The 21,822-nt window shown below is 38.8% G+C and overlaps 1 protein-coding gene across 1 annotated transcript in view; it reads right to left on the bottom strand.

The window, feature by feature from the left end:
- Positions 1-3,026: 3,026 nt before the first annotated feature.
- The window catches only part of LOC105999168 (Hermansky-Pudlak syndrome 5 protein-like), a 22,343-nt gene continuing 3,547 nt past the window's right edge, over positions 3,027-21,822 (bottom strand). The window contains exons 2-14 of the mRNA XM_013034116.1: positions 18,356-18,514; positions 17,071-17,257; positions 16,285-16,408; positions 15,046-15,195; positions 14,140-14,214; positions 13,280-13,857; positions 11,430-11,550; positions 11,084-11,239; positions 10,227-10,346; positions 9,663-9,743; positions 7,965-8,071; positions 4,803-5,073; positions 3,027-3,517 (exon numbers count right to left, since the gene is read on the bottom strand). Coding sequence (XP_012889570.1) covers positions 3,457-3,517; positions 4,803-5,073; positions 7,965-8,071; positions 9,663-9,743; positions 10,227-10,346; positions 11,084-11,239; positions 11,430-11,550; positions 13,280-13,857; positions 14,140-14,214; positions 15,046-15,195; positions 16,285-16,408; positions 17,071-17,257; positions 18,356-18,514 — 2,190 coding nt within the window. The 3' untranslated portion in view covers positions 3,027-3,456. The remainder of the gene's footprint in view (positions 3,518-4,802; positions 5,074-7,964; positions 8,072-9,662; positions 9,744-10,226; positions 10,347-11,083; positions 11,240-11,429; positions 11,551-13,279; positions 13,858-14,139; positions 14,215-15,045; positions 15,196-16,284; positions 16,409-17,070; positions 17,258-18,355; positions 18,515-21,822) is intronic.

Raw genomic sequence — 21,822 nt, 5'->3', positions numbered from 1 at the left:
TTTCCCCTTCCCATCCCTCCCCATCTCTCCCCACTGCCCCGCCTCCATGAGACTCATCTCGAATAAATGACCAGAAAACCAGAAGTGGCGCTGTGGCTCAAGTGATAGAGTGCTCGCCTTGAGCTGAAGAGCTGAGGGACAGCACCCAGGGCCAGAGTTCAAGCCCTATGACTGACCAAAAAAAAAAAAAGAAAGAAAAGAAAAAGTTTACATATCAGTTGGGTGCTAGTGGCTCACACCTACAACTCTGAGGGTTATAGTTCAAAGCCAACCCAAGCAAGAAACTTGTTAGACCCTTATCTTCAATTAACAACCAAAATGCTGAAGTAGAGCTGTGGCTCAAGTGATAGCCTTAAGCAAAACAGCTCAGAGACAATGTCCAAGACGAGAGGAAAGACAGGAGAGGGAGAGGGTATAGGGGGAAAAGGGAGAGAGGGAAGGAAGGAGAAGAGGAAGAGAGAGAGCCAAGGGGGGGGGGAGGAGGGAGAGGGAGAGAGAGAGAGCAAAACACTTTTTTTCATTGATCCTATAAACATAGTACAGGTTCACCGCGTTGCTGTGCTGCCCCCGGGTGGATATATAGGAAAGTACATATCTCTGTCCTAAAGCAATCCTGCCATCAAGTCTGGAGCACTCCAGATTTCTGAAGAAACAACATCCTGCATATGATAATAAAACAATAAATCCAGCTTTCCAAAGGCTGTGATTGAACTGATGCTGTGCTAGCTCTCTCCTCTTTTCCTTTTGGTTCACACTTCTCAGATGTATCTAGTGGTCTGTCGCATGTTCTAGAAACTTCTGCAATGTTCATTAAAAGCCACAGGTTCTTGAGCAGAAATGGGAGATGGGCCATACTCAGTGGCTATTGTTATAGGCATACTGCCTTCCTTCAGGTTGAATCATTGTCTCAGGTTGTGTGGCCCAATGTGGCAGGCTGGATAGGAGTTTAAAACAGGTTACAAGGGTTAGGAATATTGTCAGTTACTCAGAGAAGAACAATCTCATTCCCAGGTGAAGCTGAGCTGTTTGCTCTGGGAAGGAAGGCCTGAAACTGCTGTGAAAGGTCCTACCTCACAAATCACATAAGAGGGTGACTGAACTGTCCATGAATATTTCTGTTTTCTTTCTCCCTTCTTTCTAGTTCCTGCCCATGGTCTGGCTCCTTTTCTTGGGTAGCCTTCTTCCTGTATGTTTCCAGCCTTTTTGACAGTAATGGGACTAACATTTGTCCATTCCCCACAAAGAATTGAGGCCTTAGGAAGGTGTATCAGTTATCCATTTCTTTGAGCGCCATAAGAGATGGAGAATGACTGGTCCTTATTATGGCACACAAAATTATTTGGTGCAAGACAGGCATATGTGCTATCAGCTTCCCTCACCTGTACTGATCATTTCCTATGGCCTACCAATGATGCTATAGATATCCAAATGGCTCTGGAGGGTAGGAAGGGAGCTGCTCCCCATATTAATGTGCATATGAATCTTTTGTCAGTCAGTAGAGAGCACAGGAGAAACAAGTAGGATATAAAGACTTCCTAGTCCCATGTGTCAGCCTTCTCTTGCTTCCTGTGAAAGACACCCAGTGACTCACCCTAGGGAGTTTTAGTGCTACCAAGGATGTGGTACAGCCAGATTTCCTGGAAATTCAGAAGTGGTCCAAGCCTTCCAGGGAGCTCATCAGTCTTTTATGGCTGCCCCGCATGGGTGGGTTCCCAGGGAGTTTGCAGGAACTCCAGCTATATTCCCAATGGGACTGTTAGCACAGGATCTCATCTCATGAAAGCTTTGAGATAAGATGAAGAATAGTGAAAGTATAGGCTAAAGGCACTTTCAGAGGGGAGAATTACCATGTCATGCACCCCAGCTCAAGTTTACATTGATGTGCATTTTTTGTTTGCCTTGATAGATGAATTCAGGTGATGTGGTTTGTGTTTGTTATGCCATCTCTTTCTGTGTATACTCTCTGGTAAGGGAGGACTGCTTCAGCGTGCCCCAGGAAGAACTTCAGGGAAATGATTATACAGTATTTCCTGCTTACCATGTGATTTCCTTGGGCCCTCTTAGCCACTGTGTCTGAATAAGGCTGATAGTGAAGGCCTGTATCTTGCTACAAATGCACATCAAACATAACAAGTATAGTCAAAGCCCAGGCAATGTTAATGGGAAGATTTTCCCACACTTCTCAAAGTTCTCATTAACTTGGTGAAGGCTCCTTTCCCTGACAACCTCATCAATATGCCTAGTCAGGTAACATTCAGGTATCATGTATGATAGTAATTTACATCCATGTTATAAATGGAAAGAGTTGGCTCATTTAATGCATTCAACACTTTATTCCAGGGTTTACCCAAATTTTCCTGCAAGTTGCTCAGAAATAAAGCTCACGACTATGATCTATTCATCAGCTTTTACATTTATTACTAATATAACATATCTATGTTACAGGAGTTTGACAAATGACAACATAGTTACAAAACTTAAATAACACAAGCACTTGTTACAGCTTTTATTAGTATTTAGTTTTCTTATAGTATGGCTTTTTAAAAATAATTTTAAAAGTGCATGAACAACCAGGCACCTGTGGCTCATGCCTGTAATCTTAGCTAGTTAGGAAACTGAGATCTGAGAATTATGGTTCAAGAAAGCCAGTCCAAGCAGAAGCCTGTGAGATTCCATCTCTAATGAACCAGCAAAAAGCTGGAAGAGGAGGCATGGCTGTGAGCAAAAAAGCTGAGCAAGAGTTTGAGGCTCTGAGTTCAAGCCCTAGTACCACCGCATGCATGTGCACACGTGCACACGTGCACACACACACACACACACACACACACACACACACACAAAGAGCATGGTTCTCTTCAGGTACTCTGTTTAGGAAAGATTACAAAAACATATTTCCAGTAATAAATCAGTCCACTATGTATAGGTTCAGATTAGAAAATGTCAAATAAATACTGAGGAAAAATAAATTAGCTCAATATAGCTATGGGCAATTTTATTTAAATATCTAAAGAATCTCCAGTATTTTGTTAGATGTGACAATTCCATTATTCTAGGCCCTATCTGTTTTAGTAATTTCTAGACTGCCTTAGACAAGATATAAGAGAACACAACTCTGGTTAATAACATTATCTTCATTTAACAAAGAGCTTCTTCTGGTCCCAACACAGGATCATAATAGAAAGTAATTCCCCCCAAATCACTAGCAATGAGCAAATATTATCATATATTAGAATAAATACTATGCAGCTATAAACTTTGGTTGAGAAACACTTAGGTCACAGAGCCACAAATGTCACAATATAGACACTAACAAGCGTAGCCCCCACAATTTGACAGGGTTTGGGAGTGATACCTTTCCTTCAGTAACAAATGCACTCAGAAGGTTCAGAAGCATGATTTTTTGCTTTTTTTTGTTTTTGTTTTCCAAAACATTATCACAATCTGCCAAATCCTCCATTAGGCCTGCTGAGACCAGAGAAACCGATCACATTTTTCAAGCATGCTTTGTATCAAGGCTCTGGAATCACAAAGAAAAGAAACACACAAATTTATCTTTAATTATTGATCACAAAAAAAAACTCAAATCTACACTTAGAAGATTCAGAAGGTTGATCTTTCTCATTAGAAGACTCAAGCTGAAATCAACTAAATGAGAAGGTAACCTCTGGAATAGGAGAGAATAGTTACAAATCATATCTGATAAGTGTTAGCATCTAGAATATAAGGAAATTCAACAACAAAAAAAGAACAAATAACCTGAATTTGAAATTGGCAAAGGACTTAATTATTCTCAAAATGGCAAATGGCCAAGGAACATATGAGAGATGTTCAAGATGACTGATCACTAGGAAAACGTAAATCATCACCACAATGAGATAGTACCTTGCATACAATAGGATTAGGATAGCTACTATTTTAAATACACCCTCATATATACACATGTATATGACATGAGTTAGCTAAGACAGAGAGAAATGTGAATCATTGTGAACTGTTGGTAGAAATGTAAAGTAACACAGCCATTATGGAAAACAGCATGGAATCTCTTCTTTTGGGTATATTTCAAATGAAATGAAAGCAGGGTCTTACAGAGATATGTGTACATTCATTTTCATAGCAGCATTATATATAATAGCCACAAAGTAGAATCAACCACATGATCTTTGGCAGATAGATGAATGTAATGGGGTATTATTCAAAGATAAAAAGGAAAGAAATTCTAGGGAAGGACCAGCGGCTCATGCTTATAAACCCTAGCTACTTGGAAGGCTGAAAACAGGGGGATCATGGTTTGAGACCAGCCTAGATAGTTCATAAGATCACCTTTTTGACCCATGGCTGGGCACAGTGACATGAGTCTATCATCCCAAGCTACATAGGAGGCTGAGATTGGACATGGTGTCAGGATATGGCAGAAAAGCCTGGAAGACTCCATCCTAAGCCAGGTACCAGTGATTGTAATCCTAACTATTCAGGAGGCTGAGAGTCAAGGATCACCATTCAAAGTCAGCCCAGGCAAAAATGTCTGTGAGACTGTTATCTCCAGTTAACCCCTAAAAAAGCTAGAAGTGAAGCTGTGGTTCAAGTGGTAAAGAGTGAGTCTTGGGTAAAAAAGCTCAGAGACAGAGCACAGGTCTTAAATTCAAGCCCAGATCTGACACACACACACACACACACACACACACACACACACACACACACATACAAATTCCATCTCTGTGGAAAGGAGACTGAACATAAAACTATCTGTGGCTTCTACATTCTCCAAGCACCATGGGGAGAGCATGACAGAATAGCATTACCTCTGCCTTTTCTCAGCAATCCTCAGGATATCACAGGTTCTGGTAAACTTCTCTGACAACTCAAGGGCCAGACCACATTCCTGTAGCAGTGACCAGGCCCGATCAGGGCCCATGGCCTTTGCTAACAAGAGCGCCACATTCTCCATGGTGATGGGGGCAGGCCCATCACTGAAGGTCCCATTTAGTGACTCTTGTGGAACTGGTCCTGTGCTCCTGTTCTGTATGAGATGTAGGAGAAGCTTCCATTCCTCTATAGTTTCTGGGATCCAACCTATAAACACATAGAAAAAATATTGGCTCTGCTCACTTCCAGCATACTGTCTGCATAGAGGATATGGTCAAAACTGTGAAAATGTTTAATACTAAAACATAAATGCACTAAATACAATGGTATATTTGCATTAACACTGGTAAAATATTTGTAAACATCTGTCAAATAAACAATTCAAAATTTGCTTCAAAATGCCTGGATAGGCAATAAAACAAAATGGGCACAATCCCTAATCTTGGCACTGAGTATACTCCAGTAAAGACAGAACTTAACCGTATAAATGAATACATACTCATCTCAGTGCTAAGTACTATGAAGGAAAAGGACAAGGAATCATCAGAGAGAAAAACCCTATGAGTGACATTTAAGCCAAAAGCTGAAAGATGAGACAAGCTTAGAGGACACATGCATGCGGTCTATAGAAGGCACAAACTTGGAGCAGGTACAAGGAATGGAGGGGAAGGGATCTGCATTTGTGACACAGGAAAGAACTTGAAATCAAGAAATTACCTGAGAGCACAAAGGCAGTAGTGAGGATGAGATGGTAGGGCCAGGCCTGGAGGACACACTTAGGAATATGAACTCCATTGTGAGTTCAGTGCAAAACAATTACAAGAGGGAAGCCAAATCGGTTCAAAGTGGGCACAAATGGAAGCCAGATAGATAGTTTGAGACAGATAGATAGTAGACAAGTGGTGATAGTATAGACAAAGAAGTTGATGGAGATAAGACATTGGGCAATACAAGATACATGCCTGCACAGTGATTGATAGACGTCTTGGGAAGGGAGCCGTATCAAAGAGAAAAACCCTACTGAATAAAACAAAGCTAAGAACAACTCAACTTTGGCACCATTATGCTCAAAAATAGAAGTACTTTCATCTGGGAGAGGAGGATTTTAAGTGATACTTATTTTCTTCATGCTTCCTGAATTTTCCATTTTCTAGTAATAAAAATATTATGTTTAAAAACAAACCATTCATTTGCATCTTAACGTCTCTGTTTTTTGTCTAAAGCATGTATTTATAGTTCGAGCCCTGTAAATCTGGCTGACTCCAAGATGATCTAAGTAATTGCAACTGGAGTTGTGATGTCTATAGCTAAAGCTGGCTAGTCAGCTGGCTTCTGGATTCTGTCCTAACCTATGCCTTGTTCTATGCCAACAGACATAAAAAAGGCTATAGTAAAGGATTTTATATGCCTCTGGGTAAAGTATTTGAGTCTCTTCACTGAGATAAATACACAAAAATGGCCATATCTATCTTTCTAAATGCAAGATGGACTGCCTTCAAATATCAGGTCTCAGCCAGGCACTGGTGGCTCACGCCTATCACGGTTCAAAGCCAGCCCGGGCAGGAAAGTCCATGAAACTTTTTTTTTTTGGTCTGGTCGTGGGGCCTGAACTCTGGGCCTGGGCGCTGTCCCTCAGTTCTTCAGCTCAAGGCTAGCGCTCTACCACTTGAGCCACAGCACCACTTCCGGCTTTTTTCTTATGTGGTGCTGAGGAATCAAACCCAGGGCCTCAGGAAGCAAGGCAAGTGCTCTACCACTGAGCCAACTTCCCAGCCCCTCCATGAAACTCTTATCTCCAATAAACCACCAGAAAACCAGAAGTGGCACTGTAGCTCAAGTGGTAGAGTGCTAGCCTTGAGCTGAAGAGCTGAGGGACAGCACTCAGGCCCAGAGTTCAAGCCCCACAGCTAACAACAACAACAACAAAAATCAGGTCTCCTGGCCTTCTGGCTATCATCAGAACATGTTAAAAGATAAACTAAATAAAAAGTAAAATTCCAGAGAGAGTTTTAGGGAATGTGAGTGCTATTCATGTTAATAAGCTCTACCTTTTTTTTTCCCCAAAGCTAGGGATTTAACTCAAAATCTGTGCATGCTAGGCAAATGTTCTACAACCTGCGCTCTAAGCTCTACTTTTTCACTGCATGGTTAGGCAATTAAGATTCAGAAGGAAAAAAAAACCTAAATTAAAGCAAAACTTTGAAATTGGATGCCAGTGGCTCAAGACTAATCCTCAGGATGCTCAGATCTAAGGAGAGCAATTCAAAACCAGCCAGAGAAAGGAAGTCCACGAGACTTTTTACCTCCAATTAACTACCAAAACAAAACAACAAAAAGCAAAACCAAAGCTGGAAGTGGAGTTATGGTTTAAGTGGTAGAGTGCTAGCCTTGAGGAAAAAAAGCTCAGGGACAATGACCAAGCCCCAGGACTGGCACTTAAAAAAAAGTTTTAAGATAGGCCTGGTCTGAACACCAGGTCCAACATTTACTAGTTGTCCTCTCTCTGCCTCAATCATAACATCTGGAAGTTCTGGACGGTGAAAATAACAGCAAATACCCCAAGAGTTTATTATTTCTTTTAAAACAGTACGTGTAGACAGCATCTGGGCCAACAAGACATGGGAGTACTCACTTGTAATCCCAGGGAGACAGGAGTATCACCAAGTCTAGGCAAACTTTAAAAGATTCTAGCTCAAAATGAAGCTGGTGCCAGTGACTCACACCTAAGTACTGGTACCCCAACCCCAAAAAAGGGCTTTGATTAAGTGAAAGTGCTGCGAGGCCCTAGGTTCAATCTCAAGTTCAATAACAAGAACAAAAAATAAATAAAAAAGCATATGGAAAACATAAAGTATATTACATCATATATTATTACTCAAAATGTAGTAGGTGTTCATTAAATAGAAAAAATGCATAATATATTCAAAGGTACAGATGTTTAAAACCCACAACATGGACAACTAGTTAGAATTGTGTGTGTGTGTGTGTGTGTGTGTGTGTAATTCTTGAAATGTTCACCAGATTTCTTTATTCAAAAATATGGAGAGACTTGTAAAATACTCCAGCCAAGAGTAACCAACCAGTTGAGATTTACACACCATTGTCTCCTTCCATCAGGCTCATATCATTCAGATACACAAGGTTGGTGAAGGCCTCTCTTCTCCTCTCCAGCTCCAAACAGAGAGTAAGATATCCAGGCCAGAAACTTTGAAGAGATCAAGTTGAAGAAAGTAATCAGAGGCAGTGAGTTTACCCAGAAGCACACTAACACAGTAGATGCTAGCCACGTGTGGCTATTTATTTAAAAGTAAACATAATTTTTTTTATTGTCTTTAAGTAGTTGTACAAAGAAGTTCCCATTCTACAAAACAGTATACAAGTACAAAGTATCTAATAACATTGTCACCCATCTCTCCTAACCCATCCCTTCTCACTTTTTTTCTTTAATAGAGATTGGGTATTATATAAATTTCAAGATTTCACAGTATTGGGGAATAGTGATACTTAAAGTCACAAACACATTTTAATCTTCACAAGGCAAACTGTCATTTTCATGGTCTATACAGTTTGTGAATTCTATGAGCTTTGACAATACAAGTTATTTTTTCCATATCAGGTGATGGTAAACATAATTTTTAAGTCAGATTTTCAACTGACATATTTGTATTTCAAACATCTTATGTATAGCTGATCTAGTGTAATTTTTTTTAAACCTGAGCTTTTATAAAATACAAAAGCCAGAGATATTTGGATCCAAGCAGCAATTATGAGTGTTTAAGCTTTACACACACACACACACACACACACGGTAAACTTTAAGCTTCAATACAAAAATAGCATACTTCCCCAAATATGCAAACCTTGAATTCTCCATCTTTCCTTTCCTTCATTTGCTGTATCAACAAGTTTCACTCATTTTCTTTCAAAATGTCCCTTGGATGTGCTCTTTTGCCACCATCCTAATCACCCATCTTGAATGAACAACAGCTTCCTAGAGGCATTTTTCTCTAGTCTTCCTCAATTATGATACCAGAAACGATCTCCAGGAAGTTCTAGTTCCATTAAGACATCTTGACATCTTTGTACCAAAAAGTACAAACGGGTCTGTACTGGTAACTAAATTCTTCTGAGCACCTTTCAAGGTCCCTCTTGATTTACCACACATCACCTCCTAGTTCCACCCTTTATTGTCCAATAACAAATACACAAAAAGTACTTGTCACTGCATGAATTAGGCAAAATGAGGGAAAAGAAAGACAAAGGTCCCTGAAAAATTATAAGCCAGGTGATGTTGTAAGACATCACCAAGCAAGAAGAAACAAACAATGTCATTATTCTTACTGTTCCTCTCACTGTACCCACAATCCTCCTTTGCAGATTTGCTTCACAGATGCAGATCCCACCAGTCCTCAAAGGACTTGCCTCCTAAATCTCACCTTCCCCCTGAGTCCTTCACCAGGGACTCTACTGAGGCTATTCACATCTCTCCCTTCTTGAAATCTTCATAAATTGTAACTGGTCACATAATCCGGTGCTAGTGCTTAATGAAACATTATCTACATGCCTGAGAACTGGGGCTAGCAAGTAAAGCAGAGGGAGTAGAAAAGAACTAGCAAGATATAGTTTCTCCTACACCCACAAAAATAAAAGGAAAAGATGTCTACTATCACATACTGTACTTTTAGCAAATGGAATTCTTAGGTAATGAAGCAAATCAATTCGGGCCCTTCACCACAACATTATCCACTGAAATGACTCTGATATTAACGTCAGCGTTTGTGGAAGTTCTCACTTACCCATAAGACTTGCAGATGTCAGTCATTTTCTCTTTGGTTGTAAAATCTGCAGGAAGTTTCACTAGATGAAGAATCAGTTGACTGTAGCCCCAGGAAAACAAGTGTGAGTGAGGCCTGTGAAAGGAGAAAGTGTCAGTAAACCAGAGAGTTTTTTTAGTCATCTGACAGGCAAGACTGGTTTAATTAGTTTAATTAGTCCATTATTCTATTTTTCTAACATTTATTTTTGGCTTTTGCAAAATTGGAAATAGCAACTTTTCCTATAATGTATTCATTTAAAAAAAAAACAGAAATTTAGGAATAGGACTATGGCTTGGTATTTGCGTGCTTGCAGGAGGCCCTGGGTTCAATCCTAGAACCAAAAAGAAGGAAAAAGAAGTCCATAATCCTATGACTTGCATATACTATCCATCTAGACCTTTTGCCTAGACATACAACAAATAAGACAGACTTTTGAAGAAAAACATGTATCTGATAAAAGTATCCGTGTTTAATTCTGCAAATAAATATTAGAAAAATCTTCATCAAGTTATATCTAGAAATTTATTGGCAATCCTTCTGTACCTGGGATGTCCTTCATCATCCATCGTGCTTGTGCTGGGTGGAGCATCATGGGACACTGCCAAAAGCAACCAATTCAATCTTAAAGATTCTGGTTGTAGAAGGGACTCAAGAAAGGATGACCTGAGAGAAAGTTGAAGAGAAAAAAATTCACCAAGTTTCATGAGAAGAAACCAAGTGTGAGGGTATGAAGAAAACAAGATGAAGGGATCATAGCAATACAACAGATGAATAACTTGAAAACTCTTCTATTACAAAATGTCTTGAAATGTTGGTGAATACTGAAGTCTTCTAAATAAATAGTTAATAGACAATAGATAATAAGGAAAAGGCCAAAGGGCTAAAAAGTGAAACTAAACAAAAATAAAGGATTAATAAAAGTATGGCAAGTACGAAAAGACTGAAAGGAAAAAAGAAAAGGAAGTTGCCAGCCTAATAAGCAAATGAGAGTTCACAGCCATAGAGATGACTGGAAATGAAAAAACAATCTGAAGGGAAAAGCATGGCACTGGAGCTGAAGTCAAGCCACAAAAGGCTGGGGTATGTCAATGAAACGGTGATAGCAGATGCCCTCACTGCATAAACAAGAAGAAGCTTATCTCTTTTAGTCTCAGCTCTAAATCAAGGGTTTTATTTTACACTGATGATCTTAGAATCTGAGGAAGGAGGAAGATATAAAGAAGTATGATACTTGGTGATATGTGTTGTGAAGTGGGGCAGAATGACAGAAGACTCATGTTCCACAAATCCACACTAGGTGACCCAACTTTGTGATAGTTAATGAGAAAAATGGGACAACTATTAAGGAAAGAGAAACGATGCCCTATCAAAAGGAAGAGAGAAAATGCACTCCTTCTCACCTCTGATCTTCAGGCCTTGATTTCACCAGATTGTCTAAATAGGCCAAAAACTGAACAGGATGCTTATGACAAAGCTGCATGACATCTGAAGGCAAAATAGATGGATAGAACCTGACTAAGGATCGCAGGGCAGATTCCCCAAACTTCTCATATAACCTGCATTTGAAAACAGAACACATTGGTCACCAACTTCAGTGGGGTGACCTAACTTGGTTAAGTACTCTCTAGAAATGAAAATATACAAATATGAAGCTGTCCAATTTGCAAATGAGTAAAACTGTAGAGGCTAATACACAAGAAAATGCATGTGCTTTAGTTGCTATAAAGAACATTTAGGAAAACATACCAGGAAGCATAAGCAATCAACAGCGGACTATCAAAAGGAACTGAAGCTTCTAACAACTTTAATCTTGTTGGTAGGTCTCCTTCTCCCATCTCCGTATGTGTAGGATTAGAACTTGCCATTTCTGAAAGATAAAGCATGGCCTTTTCCTTTACCTTTCAGCTGCAAATATTCAATATAGGAACATAGGCATTCAATGTCCATTAGTCATGCACTTGTGGTATACAAGGTCCACTGTTAAGCATTGCAGTAGAGATACAAAAAGGGGAACAAGATGTATTTTCTACTTTCAAGGGCCTTAAAATTCAACTGGGATAGATAGGTATATTGGATTTTTTTTTGTTTTAAAATTTATCATTTGGTTTGTTTTTTAAGATATGTAGTCCAGGCTATCCTCTAATTTGTAATCCTAATCTCTTCCTTCCTACTGGACACATGAACAGGTTTCATTTTTCAGTTTCCTCTGAAATTAGGAAGCACTATGGGGAAGAATTCTAATCCAAAGAATGTGGACAGATAAAAGGGAAGACACTAGGCTGGGCCTACCAAAGAGCATGTTCTAGTGCCTTCCCTTGAACACAGCGGGACATCCTCAATCACAAGTTTGATAACTTGTGAAGAATGGAGCTTACAGTAGCAGAAGAAATTTGAAATGCTACTACATGGAAGACAGCTGCTCACTGACCTGGAACACTGTCCTGGACTGTTTTTTGTTTAATTTCTTTATCGAGACTAAGTATTACATAAACTTTACAATATTGTGGAATAGTGAAATTTAGCTAAAGTCACAAACACATTTTAACCTACACAAGGCAAATTGTCATTATCATGGTCTATAAAGCTTATGAACGCTACAAACTTTGACAATACAACTATTTCTTCCAAATAGGGTGCTATGTACATTTCTTTCCTTTTGCTTAGTGTAAGCTGTTTCCTCTTTCTCGCTCATTCTCTCCCTCCAATCGCTGTCCTTGAGTTGCTTGGTTCACTTGGTCCAGTGCAGCTGATGGACCCCTCTGCTGTATTTTATCATCTGTTTCCCTCTGATTCTGTGCCTTCCCCCTAGCTTCTCTCAGATGTGCATATGTATATACCATATATGGGGTCAAGAACACAGAGTCGTCTAAAAACAATATGACAAATTAAGAAAAGGTCCTTTGTTTCCTGAGTCCTTTTTACTTTGTTCTTATTTGAATTTAACATTTGTATATCAGGGAGATCATGTGCTGTTTGTCTCTCTGATCATGGCTTATTTTGCTCAACATGATTTGTTCTAGTTCCACTCATTTCCCCGCGAATGCCATTATTTTATTCTAATTGTCCTGGACTATTAAATGAACAAAAAATACATTCTTCTACTATATTTGAGTTATTACACTGTAAGATATTTATGACAGCAACTTAGCCTATGCAACTAATAATCAGTTTCCTCATCTGTAAAATGGAAGAGTCCTGTGTGCTCTGATTTTTGTAAGGAGGTCATGATACCAGAAAAACTGTTTATCATATTATGTTATATGGCACATGGCACATTCAACATATAGTATGTATTTTCTGTTAGTAAATTACATGAGGGGTTTTCTTGCTTTCATATATCTTCATTTACATACTTTTCACTTTAATCCCAAGTGCTCTAGTATTGCTGTATCATTTCCTGAATGTGGCTGTAAGAAAAATGAAACTAATTTCTTGTAATAGAGTAGTTGCAAGTTAAACCAAGGTTTGAAGAAACACTGAATTAAAATAGAGGGCTGACCAGAGGCAACTTTCCTTTTTTTAAAATCCTAAAGCTCTAAAATGTCATTACCTCTACCTTAATATGTTTACCTTTGATAAAGCAAACTGATTATTACCTTTCAATCCTTCAATAAAAGTATTCCAAACACAAGGGCTGTTAGTGTAACTAAGCTTGATACTCTCCTTTGCTCTTTTCAAGTCCAGGAGGAAAAAATACTTCTTTAGGAACTGGCAAGCCAGAACTTCAGGAGAGCACTGTTGCAATATGTGTTCCACACATTCATCTGGGCTTTTGACTGTAGAACTCAATACACTCAGCTCCAAACACAATGTTATCAATTCAGCCAGATCCTTCTGAAGACTGTTTGGGATGGCACATGGAGAACATATTCGAAAAATGTCATCCAATGGCTCCTTCAGACTACTTACAGACTCACATGCTATTTGACCAACAGTTTCTTCAACACCTAAGCACTCCCTTTTTTCTTCTTCATTATCTTCATCTATTCTTCCCTTTTGTGACTCACAAAGCAGTAGCATGCTCTGGTTTGATTCCACAAGTAAATTGCCAGTATCTGAAATGCCTGCAAAGTCTTTAACAGCAAATGTTTTTTCTAAATGTGAAAGCCAATCCCGTAAAACCATCCTCAAAGTCTTCGGTTCAAATAAAACCAGAGGTTCCTGTAGCTTGGTTCTATACGAAACAAGGAAGCATGAAATTAATATATTTCATGTATTTTTACAAAACAAATTATTTTATATTAAAGGAACTTAACTGATAAAAATAAGTTCATCCAGTATGTAACTTTTAAACTCTAGATAACAAGTATGTCAGCAAGATAACACAACAGAGAACACTGACTTCAGTATGTTACTAATTCTTGAATTTCAATGGCAAACGAGGCCACCTCAGGACAATGATAGTTGAGATCTGAAAACAACCCCCATTTGCTATAAAATTCTCACTCACACTCACATTGCTTCTGCTGTGGCTGATGTGAGCTCTTGAAACCTGTCTTCTGATGGTTGACTAGTTTTCTCTTTTGTTTCCCTAGAAAAGTATAAAAAATAAAAATACCAGGTTAGAAGACGTCAGAGCTTTCCCAGACAAATACATTACACTCTTATTACGTGGCAAGTATTGTACTTCAGGTTACATTGCCTAAAGAGTTTCTTTTTTCTTTCTCAAATTATCTTTATCAAACATTCCCTCTTTTGACTCATCAAGCAATAGTGCAACCTAGATCTTTTAAGCTTGAGAGCATTAATGACTTATTCAGTTATATGCCAATTAGGAGCAGAGGAAAAACAAGGTCTAATTCTGTAGTCATCCTACTTTTTCTTAAAACAACTCTTATATCCCAGAAATTTGATGAAATACAAGAAAGGGGGGCGTCTAGCACAGGAGAAAGATGGAAGAGGTACCACGCTAAAACTCATTCAAAAGATGTTGTTGTTGTTGTTGCTGTTTTGTCAGTCATGGGCTTGAACTCTGGGCCTGGGCGCTGTCCCTCAGCTCTTCAGCTCAAGGCGAGCGCTCTACCACTTGAGCTACAGCGCCACTTCCGGTTTCTGGTGGTTTATTGGAGATAGGAGTCTCATGGTCTCTCCTGCCTGGGCTGGCTTTGAACCTCGATCCTCAGATCTCAGCCTCCTGAGTTGCTAGGATTATAGGCCAGGATTATAGGATTATAGTGTGAGCCACCAGCACCCGGCTCAAAAGATTTTTTAATCTGTGGAATTCACAATATTTATAAGCTACACAACAGCCTTCAGTAACAGACCATCCCTGTGCTTTCTCCAGCAGGACAGTCTCAGCCTATGGCTTTCTTTCAATTGAGTTCCCCTACCACTTAACACAGGTTCACATGCAAGAGCTTACTCAGTATTGTTCTCCTGTGGGCAGGCAACTGAGCTTACTTCCTCCTCACATGGTTGATCCTCGTCTTTGGGCCCTGGTATCTCTTTAAGCTCTGGGCTTGTATGAAGGGTGCCAATCTTCTCAGTAGTTTTACGTACAAAGCTAGAAACACTGAAAGCAAATACCAAAATACGAATGCAAACAAAAATTACTGCCAAGAATAAAAACTTTAGTACCTGACTTCCTATCAGTTCTAGGAAGTCAGCTTGGACTTAAACAAAAAACTCATACTTTTGTTTTGTTTTTTTGGTACCAGACCCAGGGCCTGAACTCAGTGCCTGGGCACTATTCCTAAGCTTTTTTGATCAAAGCTAGCACTCCATCACTTGAGCCATGGCTCTACTTCTATCTTTTCAGTAATGAATTGGAGGTAAGAGTCTCATGGACTTTCCTGCCTGGCTGTGATCCTCAGATCTCAGCTTCCTGAGTAGCTAAGATTACTGGTATAAGCCACGCAATAATAATAATAGGAACGCCTGTAATCAAATATATAGTTCACACAAGGTCCATAATACACTTACAATACAGTGATTCACTTTGCTTAGGAAAATGTTCTGAGAAACCAATAAGTCAGGTTAAAGAAGTCTCTAACTCTGTTGTGTCTGTAAGATGTCCATCAACTTGGGCAAATTAAGTCATATGATCGTAATTCCTAACAACAATAGAATAGCAAAGAATTTGTTCATGAAACTTAGTTCCCAACTATTCACAACATACCCTTCAAGACCAAATGAAAAATTGTATCCAGTAAGACAGTGATAAGCATTTAAGTAACTACATAAAAGTCTTATCTCTCACACTTAAATGCCAGCACTGATTCCATGGAGCAAGTAGAAAAAAATTCTGAAAAATCTCCAATTCTGATCTGACACTGAGAATGGATTAAGAAATGACTAATAACACAAACAAACAGTTCTACTAGTGATGAAGGAAAAATAGATTTCTAAATGTTTTTCTGTCTGGGAGAAGTGGGTTTCACATACCACTTACACACTTGGCTACTCAAACAAAGAGAAACCCTCAGTTCCCTGAGGTTCAAAATGAGAAGTCAACAGCTTCACTTTAATAGGCCATGGGAAGAAATAACTAAAGAAATAACTTAAAAGATCTTTCTATCCTACCACAAAGCGCCTAATGTGATAAGGGAAGTAAAACCAGAAATGGAATTAAGTGTTAAGACTAATTAATTGGTTTGTTTACCTTTCTTTGACAGCCTGAAGAGACACAAGAGGAGATGGAGAACGAAATGATAATGGAATGCCGAAGGGAAGAAAAGTTTCATTCTTTTCTGTCTCAAATGTCACTGGACTGTGAGAAACATTGTCTAATGAACAGAATGGGGTGGAGGAAAAAAAAGGTAATTACATGGAAGTTTTTTAAAAAACCTTAAAGGAATTCTAAAATGAGTAAGCCAAAGGAAATGAAAATATTCAATACCAAAATCACAACTGACTCAAATACAAATGAGCGTGAACACGGGTTTACAAAAGGAATGGGATGGTCCACGTAAAACACTTAGGTGGGTACCTTCAGTTGCCTACTAACCCTGAATCAAAAAGGAAGTTTACAATCTCTATTAATTTCTTCTCAACAGTTCAGTCACAGGAATACTGGAACATTGAAAAGAGAAGGCAATGGCCCCCAAAACTGTAGCAATTTTTCAATTCCTGATGGAAAATAATTTGGTTAGTGAAAATAAAATCTTTCCATTCTTTTTGTTAATAATCTTCTTCCTTTACCTCTTCAGCATTTTGATAAGATCAAAATTAAGTACTTTACAAACATTACTAAAAAGATAAGGTTAAAAAACAAAGAAAAACTAAATATAAGCTCCCTACCCTTCTAATGGTCTGGATGGAAAGCCTATCAATTAGCTAAAAATTATTCACACTTCATAGAGACTCTATCCACAAGACAATCCTGGTACTCAGAACTTGTAGAAAATAACTGCTTGTCACTTCCAGCAACAAAAGACATATTCATCACCTTCATTTCCATGTGGGCCACAACCCTGATCCAGCTGGTCCTCTTCATGGTGTGAAGTGAATTCTTTAAGTCTCTCGTCTTCTGAGAAGGTCTGGCTATGAAGGGAGCAAGTGTCTTCATCTGACTGACTACCTCTTCTGCTACTAATGACTCGATAAATACCAGAGTCCAAGATGCTAAAACTTTCCTAAAAATAAAAAGAATTCACAAAATAATTAAAGTTATCCTTTAGAGTACAATGTGGCTTTTCAGAGAATCCCAACACTAAAGTGCAAAGTCAGTAAGTAACATGATTATGTCTTATTAGAACAAACTGGTGAAAAATTTTAAGCACCTGGAAACTAGAAACATGCTAGTGGTATCACAGTATTTCTCCAACTTGTCTTCAGAGAGCATGGAGTTAAGAATGATGAGTAATGAGATCAAACCTGAGTTGCAATGAGACTCAAATGACATGAAGTGTCTATTATGAATTAGGAGAAAACTAACTTGTATGGAAGCTATGTAAGTAAATAATAAACACTAACCAAACGAAAGGGAGCTTCAAGAAACACCTAAATTTCCAACAGTTATTCAATACCTGAAAGAAATTCTGCTATAGTTTGGGTCTTGAATGTCCCCCAAAGGCCCATTTGTTGAAGACTGTCCTTAACCTATGGCACTACTTGGAGAGAGTAAAACTTTTAGGAGACCCTTAGATGCAGGAAGTTAGGTCACTGAAAGTGTATTTGGGACCCCAGCCCCTTCCTATCGCTACTTCCCGGCTGTCATGAGGTGAGCAATTTTTCCACTATGATGTTCTATCTTGCCAAAATTCCACACTAATGCTCCCAATGAGCCATAAATGACCCCTCTGAAATTGTAAGCCCAAATCAGCCTTTCTTCCTTATAAATTGTTTCTTAGGTATTTTGCCAATGTGATAGAAAACTAACACACTGTTTTCTGCTTTTTTTAAAATGTACTATATGGGGGTGGGGGGAAGACAAGTTTTGAGATACTAGAGATGTATAACTATAGTCTAAGGTGAAACAATCTTATTCTATAACAAAAATCTTTTCAAAACACGAATATAGCTAGGCGCCGGTGGCTTACACCTATAACCACTGGTTGAGAGCCAGATGTTGGTTACAAGCCAGTCCAAGCAGAAAAAAGTCCATCACCAAAATAACTAGCAAAAGTTGGGCTACAGGCATGGCTCAAGTGGTATTGTACCAGCCAAGCAAGCAAACCAAGCAAGCATGAGGTCCTGAGTTCAAGCCCAAGAAAGAAAGAAAGAAAACTTACATGTGATGAAATGGAGCTTCTTCTACTGCTGCAGGCTGAATCCAAAGGTTCACATTTTAAGATCAGTTCCTCCAATTGAGAAATTAGATCACTACAGGTTGCAAGATCCAGCTGAGATTTCAAATGATCCAATTTATCTACAGACAAGGTTTTTCTTGCCTAATTAAAGGTTAAGCAAAAAGAAGAACCAAACAGTGAGATAGCTTAATGTCTGTAACTAAATCTATATTAAAATGTCCAAAATGTTGAAAGAAGCCTAACATATAATAAATCTTCACAAGCTGGCTCATGCTTGTATCCTAGCTACTCAGGAGCCTGAGATTTGAGAATTATGGTTGGAAGCCAGCCCAAACAGAAAAATCCTCAACACTATGTCTTCAAAATAACCAACAAAATGCTGGAATGGAGGCATGGCTTTAGTGTTAAAGTACCAACCATGAATAAAAAAGCCAAGCAAAACTACAAGGTCCAGAATCAAAGCTCCAGTACCTGTACCAAAAAAAAAAAGTAATAATAAAGAAAATAAAATTTAAAAACCTTCACAGGTGCTCTGAAAAGGCTTAGATAAGCTATCAAAAAATTAATCAGAATTCTCTTAGGAATTAAGAATTTAGCTCTTAGTTACCATCTACACAACCAACTCCTTAAAAACATGATCTAAAACTCAAACGAATTTCTGAACAGATTCGATATTGTCTTAAAAACTGTAAGTATAAACTCCTTACGACCCTCCTCACCTCTAAATGTATCTGACATGATTTCTTTTGGGATGTATTACCAAACCTCAGTCATATATCAGGGCTAATAAAGATAAGCAATCAAGTTAAGCTGAATAGCAGTAGATCATGTCTACAATCCTAGCTACCTGGGGGGCTAAGAACAGGAGGTTTGTGGTTCAAGGCCAACCTGGGCAGAAAAGTTTTGAAAGACCTCTTCTCAACATATAGCTGGATACAGTGGCATGTATCTGTCATCTCAAGCTACATGGGAAGTTGAGATTGAGAGGATCATAGTGAAAGGCTAGCCCAGGCAGGAATCTCAAAAGAAGGGAATGTGGACATGTTGGCATGTACCTGTGATCCCAGAAAGAGCAGGAATCCTTAAAGCATGTGTTATGAAGATTAGGCACACACCTGAGAAGAAAGTAAGACCTTATCTTAAAAATAACCTGTGAGGGGCTGGGAAGGTGGCTCAGTGGTAGAGCGCTTGCCTTGCATGCCTGAGGTCCTGGGTTCGATTCCTCAGCACCATATAAGCAAAAAGAAAAAAAGCCGGAAGTGGTGCTGTGGCTCAAGTGGTGGAGTGCTAGCCTTGAGCTGAAGAGCTGAGGGACAGCGCCCAGGCCCAGAGTTCAGGCCCCACGACCAGACCAAAAAAAAAAAAAAAAAAGAGGGTAATCCTTATTAGGGGCTAGATCTAATGTTTCTAAGATTTACAATTTGATGCTCTGTGAATGCATTTTAACCAAGCACGTAAATCAACAAATAATTCATCAAAAAGTATCTGTCTTGAAAGTATCTGTTTCAGCAGAACATCTTGGTTTTGATATTGGCTTTTCTGTTTGTTCTTTGAGACAAGGTATTGTTATATAGTCCAGGCTGTCCCAGATCCTGCAGTTCTCCTGCTTTGGCCTCCCAATTTCTGTGGACCCACAAACAAGCCTGGCTTTGGCAGAACATCTCTTTTTTTTTTTTTTTGTCAGTTGTGAGTCCTGAACTCTGGGCCTGGGCACCGTCCCTCAGCTCTTCAGCTCAAGGCTAGCGCTCTACCACTTGAGCCACAGAGCTACTTCCAGCTTTTTGTTTATGTGGTGCTGAGGAATCAAACTCAGGGCTTCATGCATGCAAGGCAAGCACTCTACCACTGAGCCACCACCCCTGGCAGAACATCTTGAAGAGACTTAACAACCTAGTTTTCAAGGGACATACTTAAAGAATTTAATCCACCAGAAATCAGCATTGAGAAAACCAGCAAGAAATTTTCTTTCTTTTATCCTCCTTTTTACAAAGTTGGAAAATACTCTAAAAGTCAATGAACAATCTAACAGCATGTTAAAAAAAAAAAGTTAAAAAGCTATATTCCCACATTTCTGCTTGCAATTGAAAGGATATAGAGGCTGATTTTCTTAGTCACATATGACTATTGTTCCTGCATTTTCAATTTCCTACACTGTAAGTGAATCCTCCTACACTAATTAAGCTTCACCAGCAATTATGATATAAAAAATTATATGAGAAAGACATGATTACCTTTGACTTCACTCCAAAGGAGAACTTGAACGTTCTGAGGAATAAAAATATAAATTCCTTTTTCTGTCCAAGTCAGCACACAATGCTCACTACAAGATAAAATGAAAGAAGGAAAATCAAAAAGAAAATACAAGGGAATTTAAAAAGTCTTAACTCTTCCTTTCCACGTGAAACAGACCAGTAAAAAATTAAATAAAATGATGCTGAAACCGGGCACTGGTGGCTCACACCAGTTATCCTAGCTACTCAGGAGCCTGAGATCTACAGATCAAGGTTCAAAGCCAGCCAAAGCAGGAACGTCCTTGAGATTCTTATCTTCAATAAACCATCAGAAAACCGGAAGCAGCGCTGTGGCTCAAGTGGTAGAGCGTTAGCTTTGAGCTGAAGAGCTGAGGGACGCACCTAGGCCCAGAGTTCAAGTCCCATGACTAACCAAAAAAAAAAAAAAATGATGCTGAAAGAAAAGCACATGGATGACTTAGCTGACATTTATTAAAGTAGTTAAGCTTCCCATATTTGATATGACACAGGCTTAATTAAAACAGAGTAGCACCTTAGAGCCAGTCATAGGAATGACAATATTCTGACTACTATTAGTTGTATGTAGGCAACAAAAGGTTGAGAATATCTGATCAACTATTTGCCAGGAGCACTATTAAAGAATCTACCTATATTATCTAACTTGGTAGCCCATCAAGGTAGAAGTGCTATCCTTATAAAAGACAAAAACTGAGGCTCATAGAGATGAAATAATATGCCTAAGGACATTTAGCATAAAAGCAGAAGAGCCAGAATGTATGCAAGGAATGCTCTAGCTCTAAAACCTGCATTTTTCTCTATTCTTCACAAAATATGTCTCCTCCCTCATTTATCTTCACAAGCCCACTGATACTCTCCTCTTCTTAATTTTATCAGCACACTGCCCCTCTTACAAAGTTCTCCCTCTAGCCACTTCTCCAAGTTCTACTTTCCTCTGAAATTCTTTACCACTGCCCACAGAAACTGTCTCTCCTCTTGTACTCCTGTACACAGCATACAAATTATAAGGGGGCTTTTGACAATTACAGCTAGTAACCATAGTACTCATTTGCTTATAATCTCTCTCACCTATTGAAATATTATAATAAAAGCTTGAAATAACCAAATTCAAAGGAATATTTTTTTATTATTGTGAAAATACTGTACAAAGGGGTTACAATTACATGGGCAAGATAATGA

This window comes from Dipodomys ordii, unplaced genomic scaffold (assembly GCF_000151885.1).
Source record: "Dipodomys ordii isolate 6190 unplaced genomic scaffold, Dord_2.0 Scaffold183, whole genome shotgun sequence".
In the NCBI taxonomy this organism is placed as follows: Eukaryota; Metazoa; Chordata; class Mammalia; order Rodentia; family Heteromyidae; genus Dipodomys; species Dipodomys ordii.
Note: the sequence above shows the minus strand (reverse complement) of the source record. Positions and strands in the feature narration are given on the sequence as shown.